At 34.3% G+C, this 27,169-nt stretch overlaps 1 protein-coding gene across 22 annotated transcripts in view; it reads left to right on the top strand.

Moving 5' to 3' along the window:
• Positions 1 to 27,169, top strand: part of LOC106162145 (receptor-type tyrosine-protein phosphatase kappa) — an 80,883-nt gene that overhangs the window by 42,316 nt on the left and 11,398 nt on the right. For 20 of the 22 annotated variants that reach the window (XM_013539302.2, XM_087019308.1, XM_087019314.1 and 17 more), the window contains 11 exons: positions 5,859 to 5,971; positions 15,906 to 16,017; positions 17,890 to 17,966; positions 18,182 to 18,218; positions 18,376 to 18,473; positions 21,502 to 21,618; positions 22,763 to 22,914; positions 24,031 to 24,166; positions 25,178 to 25,327; positions 26,106 to 26,205; positions 26,728 to 26,804. In XM_013539302.2, the coding sequence (XP_013394756.2) occupies positions 5,859 to 5,971; positions 15,906 to 16,017; positions 17,890 to 17,966; positions 18,182 to 18,218; positions 18,376 to 18,473; positions 21,502 to 21,618; positions 22,763 to 22,914; positions 24,031 to 24,166; positions 25,178 to 25,327; positions 26,106 to 26,205; positions 26,728 to 26,804 (1,169 nt within the window). Of the gene's footprint in view, positions 1 to 3,455; positions 3,712 to 5,858; positions 5,972 to 15,905; positions 16,018 to 17,889; positions 17,967 to 18,181; positions 18,219 to 18,375; positions 18,474 to 21,501; positions 21,619 to 22,762; positions 22,915 to 24,030; positions 24,167 to 25,177; positions 25,328 to 26,105; positions 26,206 to 26,727; positions 26,805 to 27,169 lie in introns of those variants that run through there. The other 2 variants (XM_013539313.2, XM_013539304.3) reach the window with 2 other exon arrangements.

The raw sequence follows: 27,169 nt of genomic DNA, 5'->3' as shown, positions 1-27,169 counted from the left end.
GCTTCAGGGAAAAGGGTTATTTGAGGAATAAATTATATAACGTATATTTCCTGGAAATATAAATGTATGGAGATAATTTAATTTCATTTCTCTGAATTGTTTCTGGTTTCACCCTGTGTTGCACTAATAAGGGTAGCTAAGTAACTACTTATCAATTATCTAGAGAGGTTTTTTGTTTGCTTGAATATTGACAAGTTGTGCCAGATATCTGAGACAAAAAGCAACATGTGATACAAATAGGAAAGGTACTGGACTGAAATTTGTACAGCAGTTTTAAACCACTTGGAAGGCTGTGCCTTTCAGTAGAATTGTTGCACTCAAAAAATCTTTACATGTTATCGAGTATTGAAAAGAAACCATAGTAATGAAAGTGGTGCATCTGAAAATATGAATGATTAATAGATACATTATGTAAAACAAATAATATTTTTGGAATATTTCTCTTTATTATGTGCTATTAATACATTTCTCCATTAATACTCTGAATAGGATTGATGTATCATGGCATGCATCACAAATATAACAATCTATCAAGCAGTTTTTATCTTGACTCCTAACAAATCTGATACTCAACTGCCAGCATGGTGTGTGCGCATACATGACAATGCATTTTACATTTAGTTACATGAATATCGATCCAGAGTACATTAGATTGTCTGGTCAACCGGGCTGGAAGCTCTCAAGTGCTGACTTGAAACTTTTTGGATGTGATCAGACCACAGCAGCTGTCAAACCACTGTTATGTTAGAAATAATAACAGAAAGATTGGTTCTCAAACTTTTATATTTACACATATTCTGCGCATGTTTCGGATTGAGTCCCATTATTTTCAGGTGTCATGATATTGATATAATGTGTTAAGGTATCTAAGGATATTGAGTGCCGTAATGTTAGCAAGCCTGATGTTCTTATTAGATTTAATTTGCATCATCCAGTAATCAGAGATATCTTTCCTGCAGTGGATGTTGTATAACTCGATTAGCCCTTTTTTATGGAGAAAAGTCTGACACGTTATGATTTGTTTAGTCCATTGAAATGTTCTGTTTTATGATTACTGTTTCACTTTGTAGGGAAATAGGAAGCCTGACTTCCATCTATAGAACTGTATTTGAGAAAATAAGAGAAAACCTGTAGCAATAAGTCCTAAAACATGATGTAATGAAAAGAGGTGCATGTGTGTGTCTGAATTCCCAATTTGAATACAGCCATCTATAATAACTCCACTTACCAAATTGATTTTAATACGGATTAAGTTGTAATTTAACTGTTTGCTACAAATAGACACCTTTATTGTGTTCACAGTAGCTCCCTAAGTTACACTAACACTGATAAAAGCAAAGAATTGAATGCACGTGATAAAAGCAGTGTGTTTTTTTACTGATAAAAAGTCTATGGTTGCCAACTGTTCATATCTTTGCGTCAGATTCCATTGATTTCTAGGGTTGTTGTGTTGTTGATAACATTACGTTTAACAGTAGATTTTTAGTAGATTTTTATGGATAGGCATTGTGTCAGGGGATTAAACAATCACCTGCATCTGTTATTCCGTGAGCCTCACTGTCACTATTGCCACACACTATCTCCATTAACTTTGTAAAAGGAAAACAATGTAACTTATTATTCTTATCTAGATGGATCGATCTAGGCATGGGAACCCAGTCTAAAACTCGAAGTGAAAGCTAATTTTTTAACAGTCTAAAAAGATATAGTCTTGACCCTGGTTATATATAAGTAGTAGACCAACTAAATGATGCTTTGGATATGTTTTCTTAAATCTATTCAGTTCAATTTGATTCTGTACTGGAACATTCATTTCTGTAATATGACAGTGTACAATTTCTTGGAGCATAATGTGGTTCTTATACCTAGAAAGGCATAGTAACATTTTTTTCTGTTATATTCAAGTCCTATGTCATCGAAGACATCAAGTTAATCCCTCTTTTTTATTCTTTTTAGTTGGGTTATGGAGAATTTTACATATTTATCACCAAATAAATATTCAGTGATTTATCTGCTGGTTTCAGAAAATGCTCTAGATTGCTAGACGGAATGGTCAGATTGCCCATGTATAGTTATTTATGGAGATTTCTTAGAAAACATTTTAGGGAAACTGTGATAATGTCTTTTTATCTGTGAAAACAAACATTTTCTGTCTATGGTTACATATGATGTGCATTAGTCTGCATTTCAAATTACTACAAATCAACAGCTATTTATTACCATCAAAGTTTGCAACATTTCCATTAACTACAGATATTGTTCTTGGTTAAAAATCAAGGGGCAATAAAAATGATAGAGATTTTTATGATGTTTTTTATTAGGCCTTAGGATAGAAAGTACAGATTCTGTATATTCAAATGGGTAAAAGTACAAGTCTGACAGTAAAGTCATGGGCACAAGTTGATGAAAAGCTGAAAAAGTATTTGGTGTACTATGATTTCCAACCATGTATCAGAGATATCAAATTTAAGTCATCACATTGCAAATAAAATTTTGAAAATTGTGTAATTGGAGGGTTTTGTTTTACTGCTATTCCTTATAAAATATTGTGTGTGTATGGGGGGGGGGGGGGGGGGGGTAGTGAGCCCATGTTTCTAAGATATCTGTGATTTATCCAAAATTGTCACTGATTAAGATTGCAAGTACGGAAATGAAAAATGTCAAACTAACAATTTGCTGTTAGTTGAATTCCCTTGGCACTATTAAAGTCAAGTATTGATCATGCAAATGCATGCAGTGGATTTTGGTATGACAAAACTGCAGAAGTTTACATTGTGGAATAATGCCTCTTTCTCACCAGGCCTAATATACCTTTAATTAGACTAATTATTGACATAACTAGAAAAGAAGTTGGTGTGTAGTTTCCAAAATTGCTTAGACCTTAATTTGGATTTCCTGTTGAGTCACAAAACCTTCTGGTGATATCAGTTATTAAATTTTTTTTTTTTTCATTTTAAGTTTGTATTTTTGTGAACAAGGCCACTACAGTCATATTTATGTAGATTAAACCACCTTATTGTGGTTTTGAACATTAAAATGCCATTCTCCTCGCTCAAAGAGAATCCTGAAATATCAGTTCTGTAAATGATTTGTTGAAAGTGAACCTGTAGCTGCATAGGACTGTCAGAAGTAATGCAGGAAAACATCTGTGCTTGTCAAAGCAGTTCACAATACAATTTCAGGGATTTCATTAGTTTTTATCTCCATGTAACAGAATTTTTCATGCTTTTAGGAATGCAATTCACTGCTGTGTCAGATAGCATCAAGGGCCTGTAGATCTATTGTTTCTGCTCCATGCCATATCTTATAATTTATTGAAATTATATTGCATAATAAATTGATTGCACTTCTGAGGGAGCAGGGATGTATTGTTCTCATTATTTCACTGATAAGGAGAAACTACCAGCATGGATGTATCTAGTAGAACACATCCCTCAGATCTGAAAGCATATTTAATATGGCAATAGTATTAGAAGGGCCAGTCTGTGAGGGATCCATGCTATCATAACCCATCAGTTCGGCACATTTTATTTGCTGCCTTGAACATCTCGAGTTTTTTACTTTATGGTCGACATCTATAGAGAGGAAGGAGTTCTTTTCTGGAATATACATTTTATAAATACAGTTTAGCAGTGAACTCAAGCCACATTGAAAAGTGTTAACTTACTCATATAATGCTTCTCTGCTCAAGGAATCTAGTCAAATGCACAGGTAAATCTTTTAGCATTTCTTTATATAGGCACAACTGAGTGATGTAGTGTAAAAGTATGAAATGTTAGCATGGTCACAAAGACCATTAGATTAACTACGCAATGCTTCATTGTTGGCTTAGTCTCATTGCATGCATGCAGTCCTGTATTGTAACATATGGTAACCATGATAGTCTACATAAACAATAACATATGGTATGGTATTGGAATTGAGGTTTGATGTTCATGGTCTGATAGATACAACTTATTCATGTATTTGCTGAGATTTAATATCCCTGTTTGACATAGATATGAAAATAACCTGTAAGTTGAAAAAATAACTATTTTTTTCTTTGGCCATGGTAAGGTTGGAGGAAACTTACAATACTCATTATAAGAACTAACACTTGATCCTCTCAGGCCATATTTTAGCTGCAAAAGAACCTATGTTGCAAGTTAATAAACTTTTAAAAAAATATTTGCTAAGGCTAGATCAATGGTAGAATTTATCATCCACTTTATTGAGAATGATGTGTCAGAGTAACACGTAGAATATTAAAAAAAGGTTATTAACCTGTCATTGGGATGCAAGGGTCATCTTTCTAATTAGATCAATCCAGCTCCTCCGGGACTCTTGCTGAATGCAATCAGATTAACAGATTAACACCCCACCTCCTGGGTTACGTAGAATATTGAAAGGCTGGTGACTATACGTCTGCATTAGAAATAAGATGAGGCATGTTTATCTGTAAATCTGATTGCACTCAGCAAGAGTCCTTGTATAGGTGGATCGATCTATGTAGGAAGTTTAGTTGGGTATGGGCCCTTAATAAATGGGTCCCTATTGTTACAAGACTGACTATGGTTAGGTTGCAAACAAGCTTATTACTATACACTGATGATGTTGGCGGGGAAAAAATCCTGTGAGCCATCTTATTTTATGAGTGAATGGATCCAAAGTTGAGGGGAGAGTCTATGTCACAACTGCAGTATTTTACCTTCCTTAAAGCTCTTCATTGACATGCAATCAAAGGCCAAAGGGCCAATAAGATATTAAACACATTAGCCTTGCCCAAGAGAAATTATTTATCAATTTGATTTTGCCTCTGAGAAATCATTCCAGGAAACATTATTCTCAGTTTTTACATGCAACCATGTGGCTTCAGGCAGGGAAAAGTTCATTGTACCCATGTCCCTATCCTTGTGCTGGCTAGAATGGATCATTTTTGCCAATCATTGGCCCAGGAATTTAATTGTCACAAATGAAAACCAAGCCTTTTGAGTAGCAGCTAATACACCAAGCTCTTGTGATCACAAATGTTGGTTGAAAAGTTTTTATTTGATTGGCAGGAGGAAAATATGCGCTAGCATGACACCTGAGTATCAGTGTGTAGTGTGCAGCATGGGTTATTAGAGGAAATCATTCTTAAGAAGTCTCTCTTAAGAAATCTCTTGTTATTCTAATCAAATACATTCAAAAGGTTACAGCTATTCTTAGACTTTGACGAGAGTGTCTACATTGGTATTCATATTGCCTGGTATGTAACAGTCTTTGTTCTTGCCTTGGAATTAGCACTTGATAAATGAAGATGTGGGATACTGACCAGGCCAGTCCTACTGCACTTCCTAATAAAGATATAATGAATGATACAGACATCTGGTGATAAGTGTTGTGTATTCCTAGAATTTCATTTAAACCTCATATAGTTTAATAATCATATTATATAATATGTATGTGTTAGTGCCAGTACACGGACAGGTTTCATGCTACAAGCTAGATTTTTATTGAAATTTTTTTTCATCAAGCCCATTGATAAGGGAATATTAATAAAGAACACACTGATTATGTACAAGATTTGATAATTAGGAAAAACGGCCAGTCTTTTAAGAACCTTGCATTCCCAGGCAAAAATTTATAATTAACAGAGTTTAGACATGATATATTTATGCCAATAGGTATATTTGTCAAAATGTTGGTGCCCAACACTTGAACACTCCCAATTTATTTGAATGTTACGAAAATTTAACATTCTAGTGGAATGGTGCTAATTGATCACAAAATATGCTGTGTACGGATATTTATTTATCATCTATTTACCTTAAAATATATATTGATATATTTGAATATATGACTCATAATAAGACAATGATATCCCTTTACTTTTATAGCCACTGAAGAACAAGACATCCAGGCAGTGTCAAGAGAGTCCATTCCAGTGGAAAAATTCCAAGAAGTGCTCAAAGAAAAGAAGAAACGGAACCTCTTAGAAATTGAATTTAAGGTAAGGTTTCTCTGCAAAACACCTGAGTTTTTTTCTTTGTCCTAGGGCTTTGATGCCAGCACTGAGCGTTTGAAAATGTGTGAAATCTTGAGATTACTGGTCAGCAATTCCTTTCTCATTGTTGTTAGTATATTGTTCAGTGTCTTTCCTTTTAATTTCCAACTTATTAAGAACATAACAAGGGGAAATATTATGGTTTCCCCCTCTCTCCTCACACATACACATACACATACATACATATTTTGTATTTGAAATATTAGAAACAAATGCGTGAATTCAGATACATAAAAACACTGCATTGAAAGAAGGGTGTTAACACAAGGAAAAGCCGTAAGTGTCAGTCATGTCTTCTAGTTGATTGACACTCATTCATTTAGCTCAAGGATATGTTTTCTTATAACATCTCTAGGGAAACATTATTTGAAAAAAAATCTTCGTAAAGGTTAATGTGTGCAGATGATTTCCAAGTGAGAGAATGCATGGTTTTAGAAAATAAAGAGCATAGGAGCTTATCAAGGTCTTGGATTGTTTTGGGAGTTTGGCATCCACTGTAGTGAGACTCTTTCTCTTTCTCTCTTTCTCTCTCTCTCTCTCTCTCTCTGCAAAAACACAGCAGAGGAATTATTCAAGTTATGTTATTCATTATAAATCTCTCTAGATTAATAAGCCACTGTGATTGCACTGTCTCAGTACCATATAGGCATTACTTACAAACATGAAGATATTAGACTTGCATAAAAGACCTGTGAGTTATGCATATTCTTTTCATAGTAAAAATTTTACCAACAGAGGTCTTTCTCTTTTTATGAAATACGGAAGCTAGCTTATTCCAAGTGTGGGTTGCATGAGTACCTATATTCCCTTTTGGCATTAGTGTCTGAGAAATCGAAATATAACATGCAACCATTCAAAGGCATTTTTTCTCCCCCCCCCCTTCCCCACTAAGATGAACTTAAAAAGAAACAGTTGATAAAATCCATAATAAATGCATTTAACAAAGATTTGAGAATACTTTTACAACTTCCAGTATAAAGTTTTTGAGCATGCAGGCATGGATTCAGATTTTTTTCTAAGGTATGGGCATTTAAGGGCAGTGGGAGAAGGTACATGGGAAGCCAAAAGACTGGCTTTATTTCTCTCACTTAATCTGTGTATGTGCCTGCGTGTGCATGTACATGCATTTTTTTTTTTTTTTTTTTACAAAAGCTGAGAGGAAGGAAGAGATATTCTCCATCAAAGATTCACTTTATTTTGGTAGCCTTGTGTTCATGTAATTTATTTTTAAGGTTTTGCCCTTTGTTTCTGCATGTGATAAGGGGATTACAATATTATAATAATGAATGCAGTAATGTTGTGAAAATACATCACAAATCATGTAATCTCCCTATGCTGAAGATGTGTAATACAGAAAAATACAGAAAAAAAAAGATTTTTTTCTGTTTGATTATTCCATATTAAACACTTGCATGATGGCAAATTAAATTTTGTTCCTTATTTTGCTGATGAGTAAAAAAAAAAAGATCATATTACACATACCTGTCTTCAGATTCCTTTAAATGGCTGCAAATCCACTGATAATTGACAATACTCATATTGAGAAAATAGCCCCTACCCTTTCTGCCAGACCCAATCGTTCAAATTGACCTTGTGTATCTTGGTTTACTTATTTTAATGATTTCTGGCTGTTTTTTCGTCTGAATTTGTGCTAGTACAAATACAGTTTTTGTCTGCTATTCAGAATGCCAGTTCAGCTTGGCAATATCAGAATCTTAAATGCATGTGAATAACAATGTCATTAATATATCTCTTACTTGATTTTTCCATTTATCAGAATATGAAATTCAGTGCTAAATAATACAGATCCTTAAAAAGCACTTTTTATGTGGAAAACTGTGTAAATCTTGGCATTTATGATTTATTGAAGTTTTTTTTTTCAAACTAAGACAAAGAACACCCCAAACAGTTGATTATTATTCTGGGCTCAACTTCAAAGAACCCAGATGTTGTAATTCTCATATTTTCCCTCTCTCATCAATAATGCAAATAGAAGAACAGAAGCTGAGTGCTTTTATCCATCCTAATCTATTTAGGGAGGTTACAATACAAATGCTTTAAAGATATTTGCACAGTTTTTCAAGGTTAAAGATAAACCATGCATACACTGCATGGCACAAGTAATATTTGATATAAGAAATATTTTCACTTCACAGACAGAAATATGTGACAAACATAAAGGAAAATCACAGTTTCAATTGTGACCATGAATTCTATTTCAGATCATTTAATTGCTAGGTCATTTTTTGCAATGATACAAAACAAATATATATCTAAATAAAATCAAGTATAGTTGGTCAGCAGAAACATTAAGAAGATTTGCGAGTGTTTTAGAGCAGCTCACAAATTGATGATAATTGTGCCAGGCTTGGCTGGGCATTTTACATTGGAGTGGTCCAGGGAGAATATCACTCCACATATGTTGTCTCTCTCTTTCTCACTCTGTGGAAGATTGGTCAACCACTTGCTTACCGATCAAATGTATTGATTGAGAATAGCCAAGCTGCTTTAAACCCCAATTTTAGTCCTTTATTTACAGGTCGGGATCAGCAACATTATTGTCCGTATCTTGCAGAGATTTTATTCTCAATTGCCAGTTGTAAGCTGAAATTTGTTTCATTTCCCGTTATTTTTTTTTTTCTGTACTTGGTAAGAATTTAAAGATCTTCATGTTAATGTTAAATTACCTTACTAAGTTAACAATATGTCTTTATTCATTTTTATGTACAGACACAGATGTGTCTGTACATATTGCCATCACCTGCGTCTGTCATCGCCGTCGCCGTCGCCGATGCCGGTGCCGATGCCGATGCCGTTGCCGTGCACTTTCCTTGTAAACACGATAAGTGGAGGACAGTTTTACTTTTTGGCTTTATATTTACAGAGCTGATGAATATTCATAAAATGCAGGTCAAGTTCAAAAATCAGCATGATTGGGCCATTATTGTAGAAGTAATGCTGTTTTTTCACTTTTCAGCATATATGCAACCCTGTAAACACATTTTAAGGAAAACCGTTAGGCCTGTTGTCATGAAACTCACAGGAGTGGTCAATCCTGCTAAAAGGCAGGTTGAGTTCAAAAATCAGCATAATCGGGCCATTATTTTAGAAGTTATGCTGTTTTTTCACATTTCCTGAGATTCAATTCTTAGGCATGTTAACAGTTTCATTATTTGATTAATAAGATACAAAAAAGTGTTTGTTTGACATTTCCTGCATATTTACAACATTGTTAGTTGATTTTGTAAAAATGATGGTAAACTTGTTATCGTGTATTGTGTAATAAAGTTTCAAAAATGGAAATAAACTCATATCATTGCAGTTTGTCAGATTCAATCATTCACTATGTTCAGAATCTCAGAATGGAAGAAATTGGACATTTAACACTGCTCTATTGATATTTGTCCCATCTCATCAATTTTTTTAGTTGATCATATAAAAATGGCAGTAAACTGTTAATTTTGTTTTATGTTAAAAATTGTTAAAAATGGGAAAAAAAACATTTCAGAACAGTGCTGTCTTGTTTACATTTTGGCATTTTCAAGTTGTGACTCTGAAGTTCCACAGGCTTGAAGACCCATGCTAGTCACATTTTCTGAAAATCCATGATACGTATATTTTATTATTAAAAATTGATTGTCATTATGCTGTTAACCATTATGTAATATTGCATCAGAATAGAAGAAAACACAATTTTGGGTGCTGCTGCCATGATGACCATTATGGGAAAACCATGTTACTTATGATTGCCAAACTTTCAAAAAAGAAATACAGGACTAAAATGCAACCTGAGTTGGAAAAGCAGTCTAATCTACTTCTTTTTCTGGAAGTTATACATTTTCAAAGTGTGAACTTGAACTCCCGTGGGCCTGAAGCCTTATGCTTGTGACACATTTTACTTACATTGGTATTACCTGTTGAGTATAATTAAAATTTAATGTTGAATTTGCAGTTTAACATAATGTACTTTTGCATCAGAATTGACAGTAGCCTGTTTTGTTATTTCCTGCTTTTTGTCTGTACATTTGACAGCTTTGCTGCCTTGTTTTTTATCTCCATCCGTATGTACTGTTGATAGGTATTTACTTTGTTTATAAATATGTATGTACAGGCTTGAGCTTTTTTAGTGGTGGCTCCTCCTGCATGTGGTCAAGGTTTAGATAGGCTTGAAAAGTGCTTGGACTTAGCTTGGCACCTTGAAGTTTTTGACCTTGAAAAATACTTCATATTGTTATTAGCTTTGAAAAGGGCTAGTATTCCATCATTTTAGTCCTTGAAAAATATTTGAATTTAAAAAAATAAATAAAAATTTGTCAATATTAATTTATAGACAGAGAGAATACCCTTTTTGAACATTATTTAATCCTGTTCTTTTCGTGGTATATGGTAATGGAATAAGCACTACAGAATTCCTTGAATGCCTTTTGTATGTATTCTTAGGCTTCGTTCACATGGAAAGTCTATTTTCTAAAAATCTATTTTCTATTTGCGGTATATCTTGTGATCATGGTCTGTGCCCTGAATATCCCTCGGCGTAATTTCTGGCAGCGTGAGCCAGTTACTTCAAAAGCTGTAATTTATTCTCGGCTGTGCTCAGAGGAGATTCGCAGTAGGAAGTTAGAAAGTTAATGGCGGTCGCGGTTGCTTTGAAAAATGTGTTTGTCGATTTTGTGCAACAACAAGACGAAGAAGATGAAGAAGCTATACACACTACAGATTCGAGTGCAACTGTCATGATCCGATGGCAAGCGATGCGGCAACGGAGGATGAGATTTTATAGAATGCGAGCACAGCCAAGAATTAATTACAGCTTTGTATAAGTAACTGGCTCGCGCTGCCAGTAATTACGCCGCGGGATATTCAGGGCACAGACTGTGATCATAAGATACCACGAATAGAAAATAGATTTTTAGAAAATAGACTTTCCATGTGAACAAAGCCTTAAAGTTGTGGTATGAACCACATTTGAAATTGTGAAATTATGTATTATATATTGCAAGAAAAATGCAACATTTGGTATCAAGATATTCACACAAGTATATCACCCTTATATAACTAAGTGTGTGTGTTCGTGTGCGTGCATATACCCTTATATAACTAAGTGTGTGTGTTCGTGTACGTGCATATATATATATATATATATATATATATATATATATATATATATATATATATATATATATATATATATATATATATATATATATCAGTTGGTTTTGCAGGGACCAGCTAATCAATACTTCATGTAAGCTGATTTTCTCAGGCAATTGGGTAATTTCTTCTGACAATTATATCAATACTGGTAATTCTGTTGGGTTATATTGGTATGGTACTGGGTAGTACTGGTACTTTGTGTTGTTTTTTTCAAGTGATTGTTGCTATCTGGAAGTACATGTACTAATTGCCCAACTTGATTATATTTTCCAAAATATTGCTTTTGTGTATTGTTTAATGATCTAAATACATCTCATCTATAGGCCAGATCTTTTCCCTCTGAGTTTTTCTTTGGATAAAGCTGTTGCATCAAAACATTTACCAAAATCTATATCTACTGTATCTTGTGGAGCTGCTGTGGGAGAGTGTAAATTTCATCTGCCTTAGTGAGATAAAGTTGTACGGTAATTCTTCTCTATAATTGAGAGTGATGATACAGTTTACAAAAACATACACAGTGGTACTATATCTTTCTTTGAAGGTATTTGTATTTAGGTTAATAGTTCCTTTTTACCTGTCAGTAAATTAAGCTGTTTTTCACAGAAAAGTGAGTTCTGCTTTTACAAAGCTTCTAGTAGTTTCTTTTTAACCTTGTCGGCAAATTGTTATGCATTCACAATTTAAACTCGGTTCAAGGACATGAGGCATGCAGAAACATAAGATATCAGTTTGTATAGACCTTTTTCATCTTTTCCGGAAATGGAAATTGCATTGTGGGTAGGGGAGTCCTGATATGTCGAAATACTTACAGTGGTGCTAAAAACCATGGCTGGGTTTACGTGCTTTTTGTCCCACTGCTAATATAACAGTAAGCGAGATCGACACATGAGGTTTAATAACTTAAGTTCCCAACAAACCTGTTAGAATGAAAAATATGGTAGAAAGAAAGGAAAATATAGCAGGTTTGAATCAAAAGCAGGGCACCGTGTTTGCGCTGAACATTTCGAAGGCGGGAAGAAAAACTATAATATTAGGAGATCAACGGTGCTTTAATAAAAAACAGAAATGCTTAGTTAATCAACGGATATAACGAACTATCGGCAAATAGAACACGGGGGTAAACAATGCGAAAAAAAAAAACATGATAAAGATCTGAAGAAAAAATTGAAAAATAGGGGTCTAAAAAGAAAGAAAAGACTTTAAGCATGAGATTATGGAAAAAGAAAGTAAAAGCTATGAAGTTTTACAAGGGGATTCTACTTACAAAAAATTCAAGAACTTTCACGACTTTTTGTGTAACAACAAAGAGAATGTTTGAAAAGTTTTGTATGTAATATCCTTTTTGTGTGTGTTTTATTGATAAGTGATCATTTTAAATGTAGTAGGCCTATCACAGGTTTTAGTCTCTCATAACCCTTAGTAGGGTGGGTTCTATTTTTTTTAACGTGAGACGTTAATAAAACTTTTATTATTATGTATCCAGTCCCGTATACGTATTACTGATTTCTACAAATGGGGCTCATATTATCAAGATCAACATACGAAGAAGAAAATACATCGGCTCTTGTTGAACGCGTTATCGGCAAAATAAAAAGTTATTTATTTCTGAACTCAATGACAAGAGAATTGGAAAATTCAATGGGCATATATTGTTATTTACAAAAAAAATGCAGAAAAGCCTTTCTATAAGCTACACGTGCATAATACATGTATGGTAAAGACAAAATGATGTTGAGAAAGCCAACTAATAGTCATGTTTAGTAGTCTAGAGTGTATATGGGGAGCACAATTATAAAGGGTTTTGGTCTCGCATCAGTTGATGTCACTTAACAAGATGTATGGTAGTCTGTCTGATCTCTTAATTAAATGGTGATACACATGTATTGGTTGAAATAAAGATCCAGCAATTGTTTATAATTTTCCAATACTTCAAATGATCAAAGCTACAGACAGTGTATATACATTTCTTTAGATAACTATATGATGCATCTGTAAACTTGCAGAAAACTCTACTCCTTAACTTAACCAGCTGGCAAAAACCGTTATCCCTCAGAAATTTTTGAAAAGTTAATCACTGTATTACTTAACAAAAGTAAAAAGAAATGATGTCATAATGATGACTGATGTCAAAATGATGTTTTAGATATTGCATGCTCACTTGAAATTGTACCACCATCAGAGGGATTTGGATTCGATTGATGTGGGTATATGGCTGATTGCATCATGGTGATTGATGACACTTAACTTCATGAAATATAATAGTCTCCATTTAAGAAGCAAAATATAGATGAAGGTTATATCCTCAAAGGAAATAGTAATTTATAGAGAATGTGTCTCAGGTAAAGATCAATGAAGTTATCTAATTGATGTAGCTGGGAAAGTTTTTAGAAGGTAGATTCACAAAGGAAAATTGGTTGGTGGAATTGCCATTTGAATGACAGCCTTAGCTAGCTGCCTATTTATCTGGCTTACAATATTATTTATGTAATTTTAGTGAAAAAAGACGTTTCCTAATTGTGCCAGTCATCCGTCCCTTATGTTGTCATATTTGAATATTCAGTTCATGATTGAATTTCTTATAGTATAAAACATCCCTTCTGTAGGGTCTCAGTATCAATAGAATTAAGTCTGAGTGTGATTAGCCCATAGGGAGCACATCTAATCCCTCTGTTGTCCCACAATTGCAATAAGATTTAGAATAGTTGCATTGGTTGGTAAAACATCTCTTCTTTAGGATTTTGGTATTAGTGGAAGTAAGTCTGAATGTGATTAGCTCATAAGGTGCATATCTGATCCCTCTGATGACCCACTACCAACTGCCATAAGAATTGGGATAGTCCCGTAATGTTATATGGGCACCCTATGGTGATTTTATCCTAATCAGGTCTTTTTAGATGAATCACATGGACCACCCAAGTTAAAAGACTTAAAAAGTTACATGTTTTATGGTCATAAATGAGTGTCTTAATTCACTTTTTGGATGACTTTGTTATCAGTTAGGTTGAAATTGCTTGTCATAACGAGTGTTTACATTCATTGATATCTGTTTGTTTGTTTATTTAGTGCTTACATTTGTCTTCCTAAAAATTTGAGAGCTTGAATTTATGTGGGATTTAATTAATCAGAGGAGCTGATAGAGTTGTTAGCAATCAGGAGTGGCAGCTACATGTACAGCTGCTTGTGGGTTGGGCTACTTGAGACAGATATTGATTTTTTTCAGGACTGAGGAGGAAAGAAACTTTGATTCATTGTTTCCTTTTTGACAGCAAAAACTTAGCCAAATGATTCTAATCCTAGCCTTGGCAATAGCAGCTTGTATCAAGTTAAATGTTTGCTCTATGTAGTGATATAAACTAGCCAATAAAGAAATGCAAGTCTTATGTTCATGATTTTGATATAATTTTTTCATACAATAGCATTGGTTAATATGTAGTATATTGCTGAGTAACATGTGTGCCCCACTCCCCCAGCTGCAATACATGCTATAGTGCCCTCCTCATGCACTGTTCAGACCTTGAATGTGGACCCGAGTCATCCTTCTCAATTCATCCACAAGTACAGCTCTTAACTCTATAGCAGTGGTAGGCTATGGCTGGTGGTTATGAAGTCATCTGCCCAGTTCATCCCAAGCATGCTAAATGGGAGACATGTTGGGACTAAACTCTGGCTGCATGCAGAAGTCTGGATCTGCTGCAACTATGTCTGTGTTACCCTGGCAGTATGGGCCCGGGATGGGTGTTGTCCTGCTGGAGCAAATGTAGGGTTGGGTGTTGATGCATGAATGGCACAACAGTTATCCTGGCCAGTTGCATTTCCACCAATCACTGCAATATCAATATCACTGTGAGTGTCTGGAAATTGCCCCTTATGCCTGCCCAAACCATGATACTGTGCCAATGGCAATGGGCAATGACACTACCCCTGTCCAGATCAGATAGCTATGGCATGATGTCAACATGGAATTTGGTCTCCTTAACTTTTTTTTTATTCCAATGTCCACTAGCATTGATTGTGGACAATTGAATTCAATAAGACTTTTGTCCCAATTTGTGTTTCTTTATTTTATTATTATTATTATTATTATTATTTTATTTTATTTTATTTATTTATTTATTTATTTATTTATTTATTTATTTTTTTTGGTCAGTATATTTGGAACTTGTTGTTCTTGAGTGTGCTTGTTCTGTTCGCCAGGTGCAGATACTAGTGAATTAAATATAATGATAGGCAGATTTAAAGTTCATGGATTGTTGGATTTCGTTCAAATATTTTTAACATTATCATCAATATCATCACTCTCCCTCTTTCTGCTCAGAATCACCTGTTATTTCCCTGCAGTATTATATTTCACTTCTTATCCTTTTCAACTGTCACATCTGGTTATGCCTCAGTATAACTCTAATAACTTTCCATTGTAGTAGCACACAGACATTTTTGCAGAAGTTGCCAGTATTAAATTTTACTGAATACAAGGGGCCCAATACAAGTACACTCACATACAGTTTTGCAATCTATAATAAAAATTAAATTTCTGCACAAGAGTGGGAAGGGGGGGGGCTATCTTAGAAAGGCCAATTAACAATTTGACTGTGGCCAGATGTATTTTATAACACAAATTTAATATTCGAGGGACTTAGACATTTCTTTAACGAGTTATCTTTTTCTGCATGAACACTGAAGTGTTGGGTGTTATCATTTTAACCATTCCAATATAAAACATTTGCAGGCTTTGATGAGGTTTCAAGACGACTATGCCAGTGAAGCAGCCCTACGTCCCATCAACAGAGCCAAGAACGCCAGTCCAGAAGTGGTACCACGTAAGTTCTCTAAATGGCTAGGTAAGCTAGCTAATTAATTTTGGGGGTGGTTGAAATGTTACTGGGTTTCTATATAGACTCTTTACCTAGCTATAACTGTCCAGATTCAGATAATGTCACAGCCAGTCAATATCTTAAGCCAGTCACCAGCTCATCAGGATGCCTCAGGTTTCAGTTTACTTATATTCTCTAGTGAATGGTGGTTAATCCAAGGAGGCACCGCTGTAGAATACAGTATACCAATCTCTAATTTCTGTTAACTATTTTGGTTGTCTGTGATGTTTCTGATTCTGAGTGGGCGCCTTGGTCCTGAGCTTATACCTTATGCTCATGTTTTACATGTACAGTTCATATAAACACATGATATAACTGAGCCTTGCTTTGCAAAGATACTGCACTAGAAATCAATCCAAGAACTAGAAATTTGTTCAGGGCTATTTTGACATTTTTTAAATTTTATTCTCTAGACCTTTAATTGGCAAATTTTCTCCTTCCTTTCTTGTCTGCAGTTCACTTCCCTGTGTATATGCCTGTGCATGCATGAGTGTGTGGGTATGTGCACAAAAGTATACATGCACATGTACACACATTTGTATTCAGGCACTCACAGTTAAAAGAATATTGTACTATGTTATTGAGGTCCAATTTGACACTCATTTGTCTTTTTTTCACTTCAGCCATTTGCACATTAATTTTTTACTTGCACACATCAATTCAAAGCATCTTCATCTGGCTGACAATTTTGACCATTTTATAAAGCTGACATTGACAGATCAGTATGCTTGGTTGCAGCTTAATGTTAAATAAAACCACTGTTAATTGCAGCTTTCAATGAGCTTAGTGGTGGAAATAAGTGAGTTTTCATAATGAATAATTTCAGGGAATGAAAGATATAGAAAACTGATATGGTTCAAATGGAGGTCATTGATTTGCTTGATTTATGATGTGTTTATTGCTCTCACTGCTTTATTACATGCCTGGTGTAGCATCACAGGAACCGTGTGAATTAATATTCCCACACAAGCTTTGGCAATAATGGACATGGTCAGAAACATTGGTTTTCTGGAAATGCTGTTTTTTTCTTGTCAGTTTTTTAAACTGCATGTTTTACTTTATAACTGCACAACCAATTTAAGTTAGAGAGGTAATATTCTGGGGCCTGTTTCACAAAGTTGGCATTAGTTAACAATCGCTTGTTAGCCTCTCGTTAGTTATGAGTACCCTTTCACGAAGCTATCGCTAGTTCTCTCGTTCGTTATTGTCTCGTTGTTAACATGGCTATTTAATTAGTGGTCAGACCACTCACAAACCCTAGAGTTTTACCATACGCATGCATAATAAATGAAATAGAAATAATGCTAATAGTTACTGTTTTCTGACATCTGTCTTTGTAAGCAATATGGCGGCTTTTTTTCTTGCCGTCCTTGCCGCCAGACAGCAACGGAGACTACGACACTTTCATCAGAGGCAGAATATATTAGAATGTATGAACAATGGTGAAATTTATGAAAGGATCCACTTATCTGTGACAAGAAAAGCAGTAGAAAGGGTGACTGAGATCCTTTACGACGACCTAATAGTATATGTTCCTTTGCAGTCCAAGTGGCAATACATTAGAGAAACATCATTTGAAAATCGTTAAGTCTTCTGGTTAGCGAGATAATTCTTTTGTTAATTATTCTAGCTAAATGGCAGCTTTGTGAAATGGGCCCCTAATTCTTCAAGTAGTATGTTATTATAGAAGTGATCATGAAACCCATGGGGTCACTGATACTCATTTCCATGTTGAAGATAGTAGGATTGTAACTTAATTAATACATCCAATATTAGATTTTTTTCTTATGTTAATCAAAGTTGTTGTTGAAGTTTTTACAGCAGACACTTCTTTTCTAGATGACTTCAACCGTGTTGTGTTGGAACCATTGTCAGATGATCCTGACACAGAGTACATCAATGCTACCTATATAGATGTAAGTTTTTTATATAATCTCTGCATTGATATAATAAAATGAGCTCGATTAAATCATTTTGGTATTTAATAAATTGTTAGGTAACCAAACCTAATAGTAACAGTACCAAAGCTGAAACCAAAATTGAATTGAAATTTATTTGAATTGTTGGAAGTTAGAAGTTTTCTATAGATTCTGAAATATGAATTTATAGTAAGTTTATTTTTAATTTTCAGGGCTACAATAAAGCCAAAGCTTACATTGCTGCTCAAGGTAATTTTTTGAATAGCTGTTTGCTAATTTTACTTGAAATTTCTATCACAATAGAAAACATGTTTTAGAATGATAAGATATGATTAAGATTGTACACTTTTGAGAATGTGTTATGTTTAAAAGTTCGTGTTTTCTTAAAGTTTTTATCCTCCTTAAGGACCTACCCAGAAGACTGTTGGAGACTTTTGGCGCATGGTATGGCAGGAGCGCTCTCATTGCATTGTAATGACAACAGGCTTATTTGAACATGCTAGGGTAAGCATTCTTTATTACTCTGGCTTGTAAGGTGTGTCTTCACATTGATAATGTTAAACCAGTTATATGATGCCAGTAACTGGTATTTTTTTTGTCAGACCACTACATCCTTAGCATTATTGGTCTGTATTTGAGCATTTTTGAAACAATTAGCCTACAATAAACATAATTGACACACTAAATTGACTACTGTCACCACCAGGAGTTAAAATGATATCAAGACAATTACAATTTGGTCAGGTTAAAAAATCCGGTAAGCAACCTTTTTATGCTTTTTAATATTAGATTTAATTAAATAATTAAATTGAAACTTTTTATAAAACACAAATTAGCTAAGGTTCTCATATCAGTCCATGTGCACCTTTTTCTTAAAATCTTGATATTGCAATCAAATATTTATTTCAGAAATGCAACAAAAAAATTTTTTGATGTCATTGAGGCTAAGGCATTCTGTTTATCATAATAATATAAAGAATTTATGGAAGGGGAATATTATTGTAAAATAAAAGTAATAGTCCATTTGCTTAAGTGATAGAACATATGCATGAAAATGATGACAAATAGATGAAAAACATTTGGTTAACCTTGTAGTGATAATAACCAGAAAAGACCTCATCTATTTCACAGCTACAGTAATCTGATTTATATCTGCGTAGAGAGAATGGAGCTGTCCCAGGAGACCTTGTGATTCATTAGCTACTTCCTGCGTTACAGCAAATTTGGTTTGCACCCCGTAGGAATAGTGACTTATTGAAAAATGGATTGTGCATGATCACCCGTTGCAAATGACTTCCAGTATATGTACTAATAAATAAGCAATGATTTTAAGACATGAACTGAAATAACTACTGAAAAAAATGCAGGGTGTGTAATCCGCAGAAAAAGAAATTCGTCAAAAGTGCATGAGTTTGATCTCTCTCTCTCTCTCTCTCCCTCTCTCTCATTTTCACAATGGCCATTTAAACTTAATATACTTTGTTTGCCTCACTTTTCTGGTTTGTTTGTTCATTAATTTGCTAATTTAATCTAGCTACTATATTTAATTCTGTTATATGGTAGTTTAGTTTTTTTGTAGATTTATTTAAGGGATCATTTAAAGTCAATTTTCACAACAAATGATGACCAAATGCCACTATGTATTTTCAAATTGTGTAACTTAGAGAAATACCTTAAGACATGTTTTATATTACGCAAAAAATGGTATTTTAATGGATTTTTCTGCTTGCTTTCTGTGCTATAAACAGAGCAGATAAATATGTCACATTTACTGCCAAAAATTTAAAGAAGGTGTGGTCTAAAGGTCTTTTATGGGCATATCGAGTGATTTATTTGATTTATCCCATTGCATGTTGACTTTATTTGACTTGCATGAGAGGGTGTGCTTTTATAAGATGAGGGTTTGGTACTGGGAAGGTCTGCTATTTGATAGGTCCACTATTCCGAAGGTACAGATAGAGTGCAAACAGCACAAAGAAAACAAATTATATGTGCTTCTTTGGGTGCATTCCCAGAGATTTAGATCGATCCAGAGATTTAAATTTAGATCAACCTAACTCCCTGGGGGTTCACGCTAAATTGCAGTTAGCCGAGCGCGCACCATAGTTAATTACCCTCTTACAGCTTTTAGTAGGCGGGACAGACTAATCTAGCGAGACTCCCCACAGGGATAGACCGATCTAAAATCTATGGAATGGGCACGGAGCTAGGTCAGTGCCCTGATTATGCTACTAATAGTCAACTCGTTTAAGTGCAGCTATCGCATCAATAATCTTTTTTTAAATAGCGGACCCTTGGAACATAAAGCTGCCCCTGTATAAAAAACTAGTAGAAGTGGTATATATGTGTGTTACTGAGAAACCAGACTTCACCAATGCTCGCTTCAAATGTACCTTTAATCATTGTTGCCATTAACTTAGCTGACATTTAACCAGTTTGTTACATGTGAGTAATGCCTTTTAGGAAATTAGTATTCATTTGTAACATAATGGCACAAGCATATTTAAGATATTCTCATTTGAGATTTACCCACTCTATTTATCAGTATAGGATGCATTTTGCCAATAAAGTAAATGGCACCATCACTTGTGTATCAGGCTGTCATTATTTGAACAGTCTGGAAAACTGGCTTTTTTTCCTTGTATATAATGAGGAGATAGATCAACTTGGGTCAGGATTCATAATTCAGTTTTGAAAAGATAGAGAAAAACCAGCTTTCTGAAGACGTAGATAACCCAATTTAGGTCCCATAGTGCCCTAACTGTCAAAGATAGCAGGCATGTAGATTTTCCCAAATCCCCGTGGTCCATTAACGGAAAATGTGTACTTTCCCTGGCTCCAATAATGCACATCTGCCCATTAATTTGTTTGGCTTGTTGGTTGGTTAAAATGAGGAAGAAGTAAGATTGCGACATTGTAAAAATAGGAAATGGCTTGGTGGGTGGTAATGGAACTTGGAAGACATTTGTATCCACTTGTGTTTATATTTACATTTTGTTGTGTGTTTGTGTGTGATCTGTGTGGGGTTTTGCCACAAGCTAGCTGCATGCAACACATTAAGCTTCGTTGAAATCATTTGACACATACTGTTCTGATATCTGCAGGTCTTTGATCAGAATTCAACTGCCTGCACCACTTGGTCTTTGTACAAAAATTTAACTGTTGTTTACCCGTACTTTTAAATTAATTTTTGAGTCCCTTGTTTGTGCAAACATTTTTGAAAACCTGCTGCCCTATATGTTAGTAGCTGCTGTTTGATTTTCAAGCAACACATCCAAATACACTAACGTGACCCCCCACCCCCACCTAATCTACATTCATAAAGTATGTCGTGTTCACACAATTTTATCCAAGTCAAAACTGTAATATAATAAGGGTTTCTCTTAAATTACTTCATTGAAAATCTTGTGCAACATACATATGCTAAAAGCCATCTCTCCTTGGACTGACCTTGGACTTGGACTTTCCAAACAAGATTTTTGCTTTAGATATGGTTATTTACTTATTTTATTTCTTGACTTAAATTTTACAGCAACAGTGTGAAAAGTACTGGGACAACAAGCAAGTGCGATATGGTGATATTGTGATTCTGCAAGAAGACTGTGATACCTTAGCTGACTTTAATATTAGAACCTTCAGGTTGGTCAAGGTAAGATCAATTACGATAATGGGCATTGTCAGAACTAGTAAGATTTACATATTATGAAAAATTGCTCTTGAGATGCAGCCCTTGAACTCACATTAGCACGTTTTCTGGAAAGACAAAGAACATGAAGTTGTTTGAGGCAGAAAGATATTATGTCAAATTGAGGATGATGACAGAGGTTGAAAATATACTTCCTAATTTATTTAGAAATGCGAAAGAAGCATTACATGGTCATTCACCTGAGATCTTGAGGCAGTTTCACGTGAAAACTTGAAATGAAAGTAGGTTTTTCACTTTAAGGTTGAAAATTTTTGATCTTCTTTGACCTGAGATAATAAGTCAGTACAGTAAGAAGTCTAAATGAATGGATATGCTATAGGCATGTTTCACAAAAAGCATGAAATTGCAAAGGGTGAAAGCATACCAAAATGTTTTAGTGAATGTCAGCTTTTAAGATGTTATTATTTAACTGGTCCTATGTTTTAGACCATGGCATTCCAAAATTTTCAAATTGTCATTCTGAGTCCTTCCTGGATTGATGATCAACCGTTGTCTGATTGCTAATGACATGACATTTCCGTTAGCAACTTCAGATTAGTAGTAATGAAATAAACTGAACAATTATGCATTGACCAGATCTGTTGATTGCTTGTTTCCCACATGTATTTTTCATGACATTTATTTCCTCTTCTTAATTTTTCTTTTTTTTTCTTCTTCTTCTTCATAAATTGAGAAACTACATATAAAAAGTTGGAACTTTATTTTAAAGGTTGTTTTAACCTGACCATGTAGGATCCACCTGGCCAATCCAGGCCAATGTCCATTATCTGCGGAAACAGCTCAGGGAAGGGTTCCTCCTTCAAGTAGTGATAGTTGGCCCTGGATTGATTGATTGAATGATTTTAACATGTACATTTGAGATATTTGCCCTAATATTAGAATATGACTCAAATATAGAATGTAACATCTTTTCATAAGTGACAAAAAGAGAAAATTCTGAAGATTACAGAAGGGAGATATTTTACGGATTGGTCTTTATATGCAAATAATTTTTACTTACAGTAAAAGAAGAACATCTCTTTCTAATTGTAATTTCTTGCAAGATCATCATTTTTGTGAATGATTCCCCTTTCTTTCTTTATCTCAGCTTGATACAGAAGAGCAGAGAGTAGTTAAACAGTTTCAGTATGCATCCTGGGGAGAAACTGACTGCCCTGACTGTAGCGCCATTTTGGAATTTAGACGTAGAATCAAATCTTTTATGCAAAACAAAAGAGGTCCTATTGTTGTGCACTGTGGGTAAGTTGAAGATGTATTATTATAATTTCTTTTATTTCAATTTTTCTACATACAGTTATGTTGTTTTTTTTCTGATTATGTAGTTAGCAGTAGCATTCTTTTTTAATGCAAGAGGGACTTCAATGTTGGTTTGATAATGATAATACTATGATAATACTGAATCCCCTTTTGGAATCAAGTTCTATCTATTTGTTGGATGAAAAACTTCAGTTGTACAATCTGTACATCATCTTCTTCTTTGAAATGTAATGGCTTTTTTTTCAAAAACAAATTGATGACATTAATCATTTGCAAAAAACATGGCTCATGAAATACCCGAGATTGATTAAACCATTATCACCATCATCATCAAATCACCAGAATAACACCTGTGCCTGTACTCTTGATGCCCTGTGGAAGTTGGTTTTTTTATTCCCAGCAGTTTAGCTTAATTTTTTTTTCATAAATACCAGAACCACTCTGTGCTTGTTTTGTGTATAGATCATTTATAGTCACTGTTGTTTAAGAAATTTGCCAGTTTAAATTCAGTATTAAATAGCTGGTAATAAAGTAGCCTAGCAATACCAGAACAAAAATTGCCGTGATTTTCAGACATGTTTATATTAATATATCTATTCATAGGTCTAAATCAGATTGTTGTGGCCTTTTAAGTATATATCTCTTTATCCTAAACTGAAAAACTCTTGGCCTCAAATAATTCAATTGCTTTTTCTTCAGAATCATATAATCATTCAATCCTTTTGTATAACATAAAGGCCATTTGTCCCCCTTGCAGTAAACATGTTTATAAACCTGCCTTGACTCACAGGACTGAGGCAGACAGGAAATTGACTAGAAACTAAGATCCTGCCCAACGCTGGATGAAGAACTTCCTTAACATTTTGATCAATAAATCTGTGTTATGCTAATTATTGATAACCTTGGGCTTTAAGGAAACCAGTCCCACGTACCCATAAGCTTTTAGTGAAATATTAAAATTGTAACACCTTTTGTACATATGACTTTTGTAGGAGCTGGTGTCTTTGAGCGTTTCAATTCAGGGCATGATTTTATGTGATTATGTTCTAAATGACAAAATTGTGAAATAAATGAAAGTAATCTGTATCGTAATTCCAGCTCTGGTGCGGGCCGAACAGGCACATTCCTTGCCATTGACATTGCCCTGGACAGAATCTCCATTGACAACACCATTGATATCTTCAACTCTGTTGTCTATCTCAGGAATAGCCGACCATGGATGGTTCAGAATTTGGTGAGTTCCTTTGAAAATGTTCCAATCTTAGTTTTGATAATTACTGGCTGGTTTGATCTGTAATTTAAATCAGTTGATATTTGCCTGGTGACCAGTTTTGTACTTTTATGAGTATTATAAGCATTTTTGATCATAAGCTGTTGAATGTATGTTAATTGTATACAATTTTAGAAGTATGTTTGTTGGTAATTAAAGCAGAGAAAGACTAATTACATACTGAAATATCCATGCTTTTTTTTCTTTTCTTTTCTTTTTGTCAAACTTGTCATGTCATCAAACCCTTTTTAAATCCTCTAGGAAAAAGCCTGGTTTTTATAAGAATTGCGTCAATGATCATTGCAGAAAGTATACTTCTGATATTGAAAAGAACTTTGATCCCAATAAAGACAAATGAGTCAGAAACATTAATTAGTCTGAAGATGTAGCTCAAGAAATGATGCATTTAGACTAATGGTTCAGGTTTGGTTACCAATAAACTAATAAATTGGACTTACTGGGGAATTCTGTCTTGGAAGCTGCCATCTTCAGTCAGAGGACATATTGGGTTGCAGACGTAATGTCCTTCAAGTTATTGGAGAGATTTGCCCATTAATTGATTAAGCAGTTTCTCTATTACTGCTCTTCCTCCGTGATTGTGATTACATCCTGCTGCTTACTCAAAACTCTCCCAAAGTTATTAGAAGATATTATGAAATAAGATAAGGCCTTTAAATATGAAGCTTAGCGAAATCTTTAGATTTTTTCTTTATGAACTAATTATATGTGATTTGATGTGTGAGTAGTTTTTTTTTTCAATGATATGAGCAGTTGTCAGAGATTGAATTTTCTTGCTGTAATCAGACAAAAAAATGTCTTTTTTTTTCAATCATTAAGCCTGTAATTCCACAAAAGCATTAGAATTATAAGAATCATTGTACCATTGAATAGTGTGACCTTTAAGCAATAGATGCCATGCAAACTGTAAGGCACGCACATGCACATGTTCTCTAATAATTTTCCTTTTTATTTCAGGAGCAATACAAGTTTATCTATGAAACAGTTGTCATCTACCTCCAGTGTAAGGTGACGGTGATATCTGCCACAGAGTTGCCGGCAGTGGTACAAAAACTGGCTGTCAAAGATGAGCACACCAAGCTCAATGGATTTGAGAGGGAGTTTAAGGTATAGCCTGATCAAATGGAATGCTGGAAATTGTTGCCTGCTTTAAATAAAGTTTGTACAGTTCTTTTAAGGAACTAAAGACTATTGATGTTCATATAGCCTGCACCAGAGAGCATGCAGTCACCCTTCACACACACACACACACACACACACACACACACACACACACACACACACACACACACACACACACACACCACCTTTATTCCTTGTTTTCTGTAAAACCTGTTGAATTTCTCCATAAGAGGTAACCTTTAATCAAGAACAGAAGGTTTTTATTAATCAGTAAATGGAATATGTAAGTTGCAGATGCTTACACAGATATCATGTTTGTTTTATCAACCTTTTAAGATCAGCAATATAGTATATAAGTAGCTAGATTTAGTAAAGAAAACAGTGTAGGCTGTATATGAAAAATATGCAGTGAGTCATCCAAAATGATTAGTTTTATTAAATACCATCTAACAACTTTGTAATCCTCAATTAAAGCAGTAAGCTTCAGGTTTAAATTGCATTGGAAAGGAGAAGCATTGTGTTGGAGGAGACATCTAACCACCAATGTGGTTTGTTATGATGTGTTAGAGGACATTGAATGCATTCGGAGATGTTATAGATAGTAGTTTAAGAAAATGATTAAGTCAGCTTTTGATTTTTTCCCCTTGTCTTCCTATATTTATTCAATATGTTTAATGTATAGTTTGGATTCCACCATCCACTGATGTGGAGAAATCTTTTTCATGATGTTTTCTTCAAATCATGTGTTCCTTTTGATTTTCAGACCATGCAAAATGTGGTTCCCAAACTAACAGTAGGGGAATGTGCTGGTGGACATCGGGTGGAAAACAGGAAAAAGAGCAGGGACATCATGCTTCAGCCACGTAATGGAAAATTTAGATAAATCTAGTCTTATTTTACAATATCAATTAACTGTTTTTCCCTACAGTTCTTTAAATTATTTTCCTTTGAAATGATGTGATATTTGCTAATTGAATATTCTTCAAAAAGGAATAGAATAAGGGTTTTGTAACAGAAATACAATGTACAAAATTTTCTGACATTTTGCAAATTTTCTATATCATACTGACCATCACTTTGTCCGGCCATTTCAAAACTTGAAAATACTTGGCAACTTAAGGATTTGAAGATCCATATTCTTGTTAACTTGATTTAAGCTGGATGAACTGTTACATACAAATTCTTTTTGATTTTAAATTGTGTAAATTAGCCTTTTGCATAAGTATTCATTTCTTTATTTTTAAGTTCAAGTATGTAACAACACATTGACAGTCAAACACATTGTTGCCTGTCAAGGCCCATAGTTGTAGTAGTGAACAGATAGCAATGAGTACTTGTTTTTGGGATGGGAAATTTGATACTCATCTTAGATATTTTTTTCTCAGCTGAAAGAGCCAGGCCCTATCTGCTAAGCTTTGAGAGAACAGAGAGTTCAGACTACATAAATGCTGTATATGTTGATGTAAGTATATGAGTAAAACCATTGATAATGTGGGTTTTAACTAGCTGTTAAGTTTAAAAATAAAACAACCATGACTAAAAGGAATTTAATCCCCAAAACAAACAATTTTTTTAACATTTTGAAGAGTCCACTTTGATTGGCCTAAAGATTTTGACTCAGAGGACATAAATTCAAACACCCCTTGAGTCTATTAAATATTTTGTAAAGAAATGCTTCTTTATTGTCAAGTAATTACAAAGGGCAGACCTTTTTGAGATACTATAGTAGCTACTCCACCTCTTCATAAAAATATTATTTCTTGCACAGAATGCATACCTTAATAATTGAGGTGTATTGCAAATACCTTTATTTTAAGGAGTTCTTAT

The sequence above is a fragment of the Lingula anatina genome, chromosome 1 (genome assembly GCF_051362555.1).
Source record: "Lingula anatina isolate TDL-2025a chromosome 1, LinAna3.0, whole genome shotgun sequence".
Classification (NCBI taxonomy): Eukaryota; Metazoa; Brachiopoda; class Lingulata; order Lingulida; family Lingulidae; genus Lingula; species Lingula anatina.
Note: the sequence above shows the minus strand (reverse complement) of the source record. Positions and strands in the feature narration are given on the sequence as shown.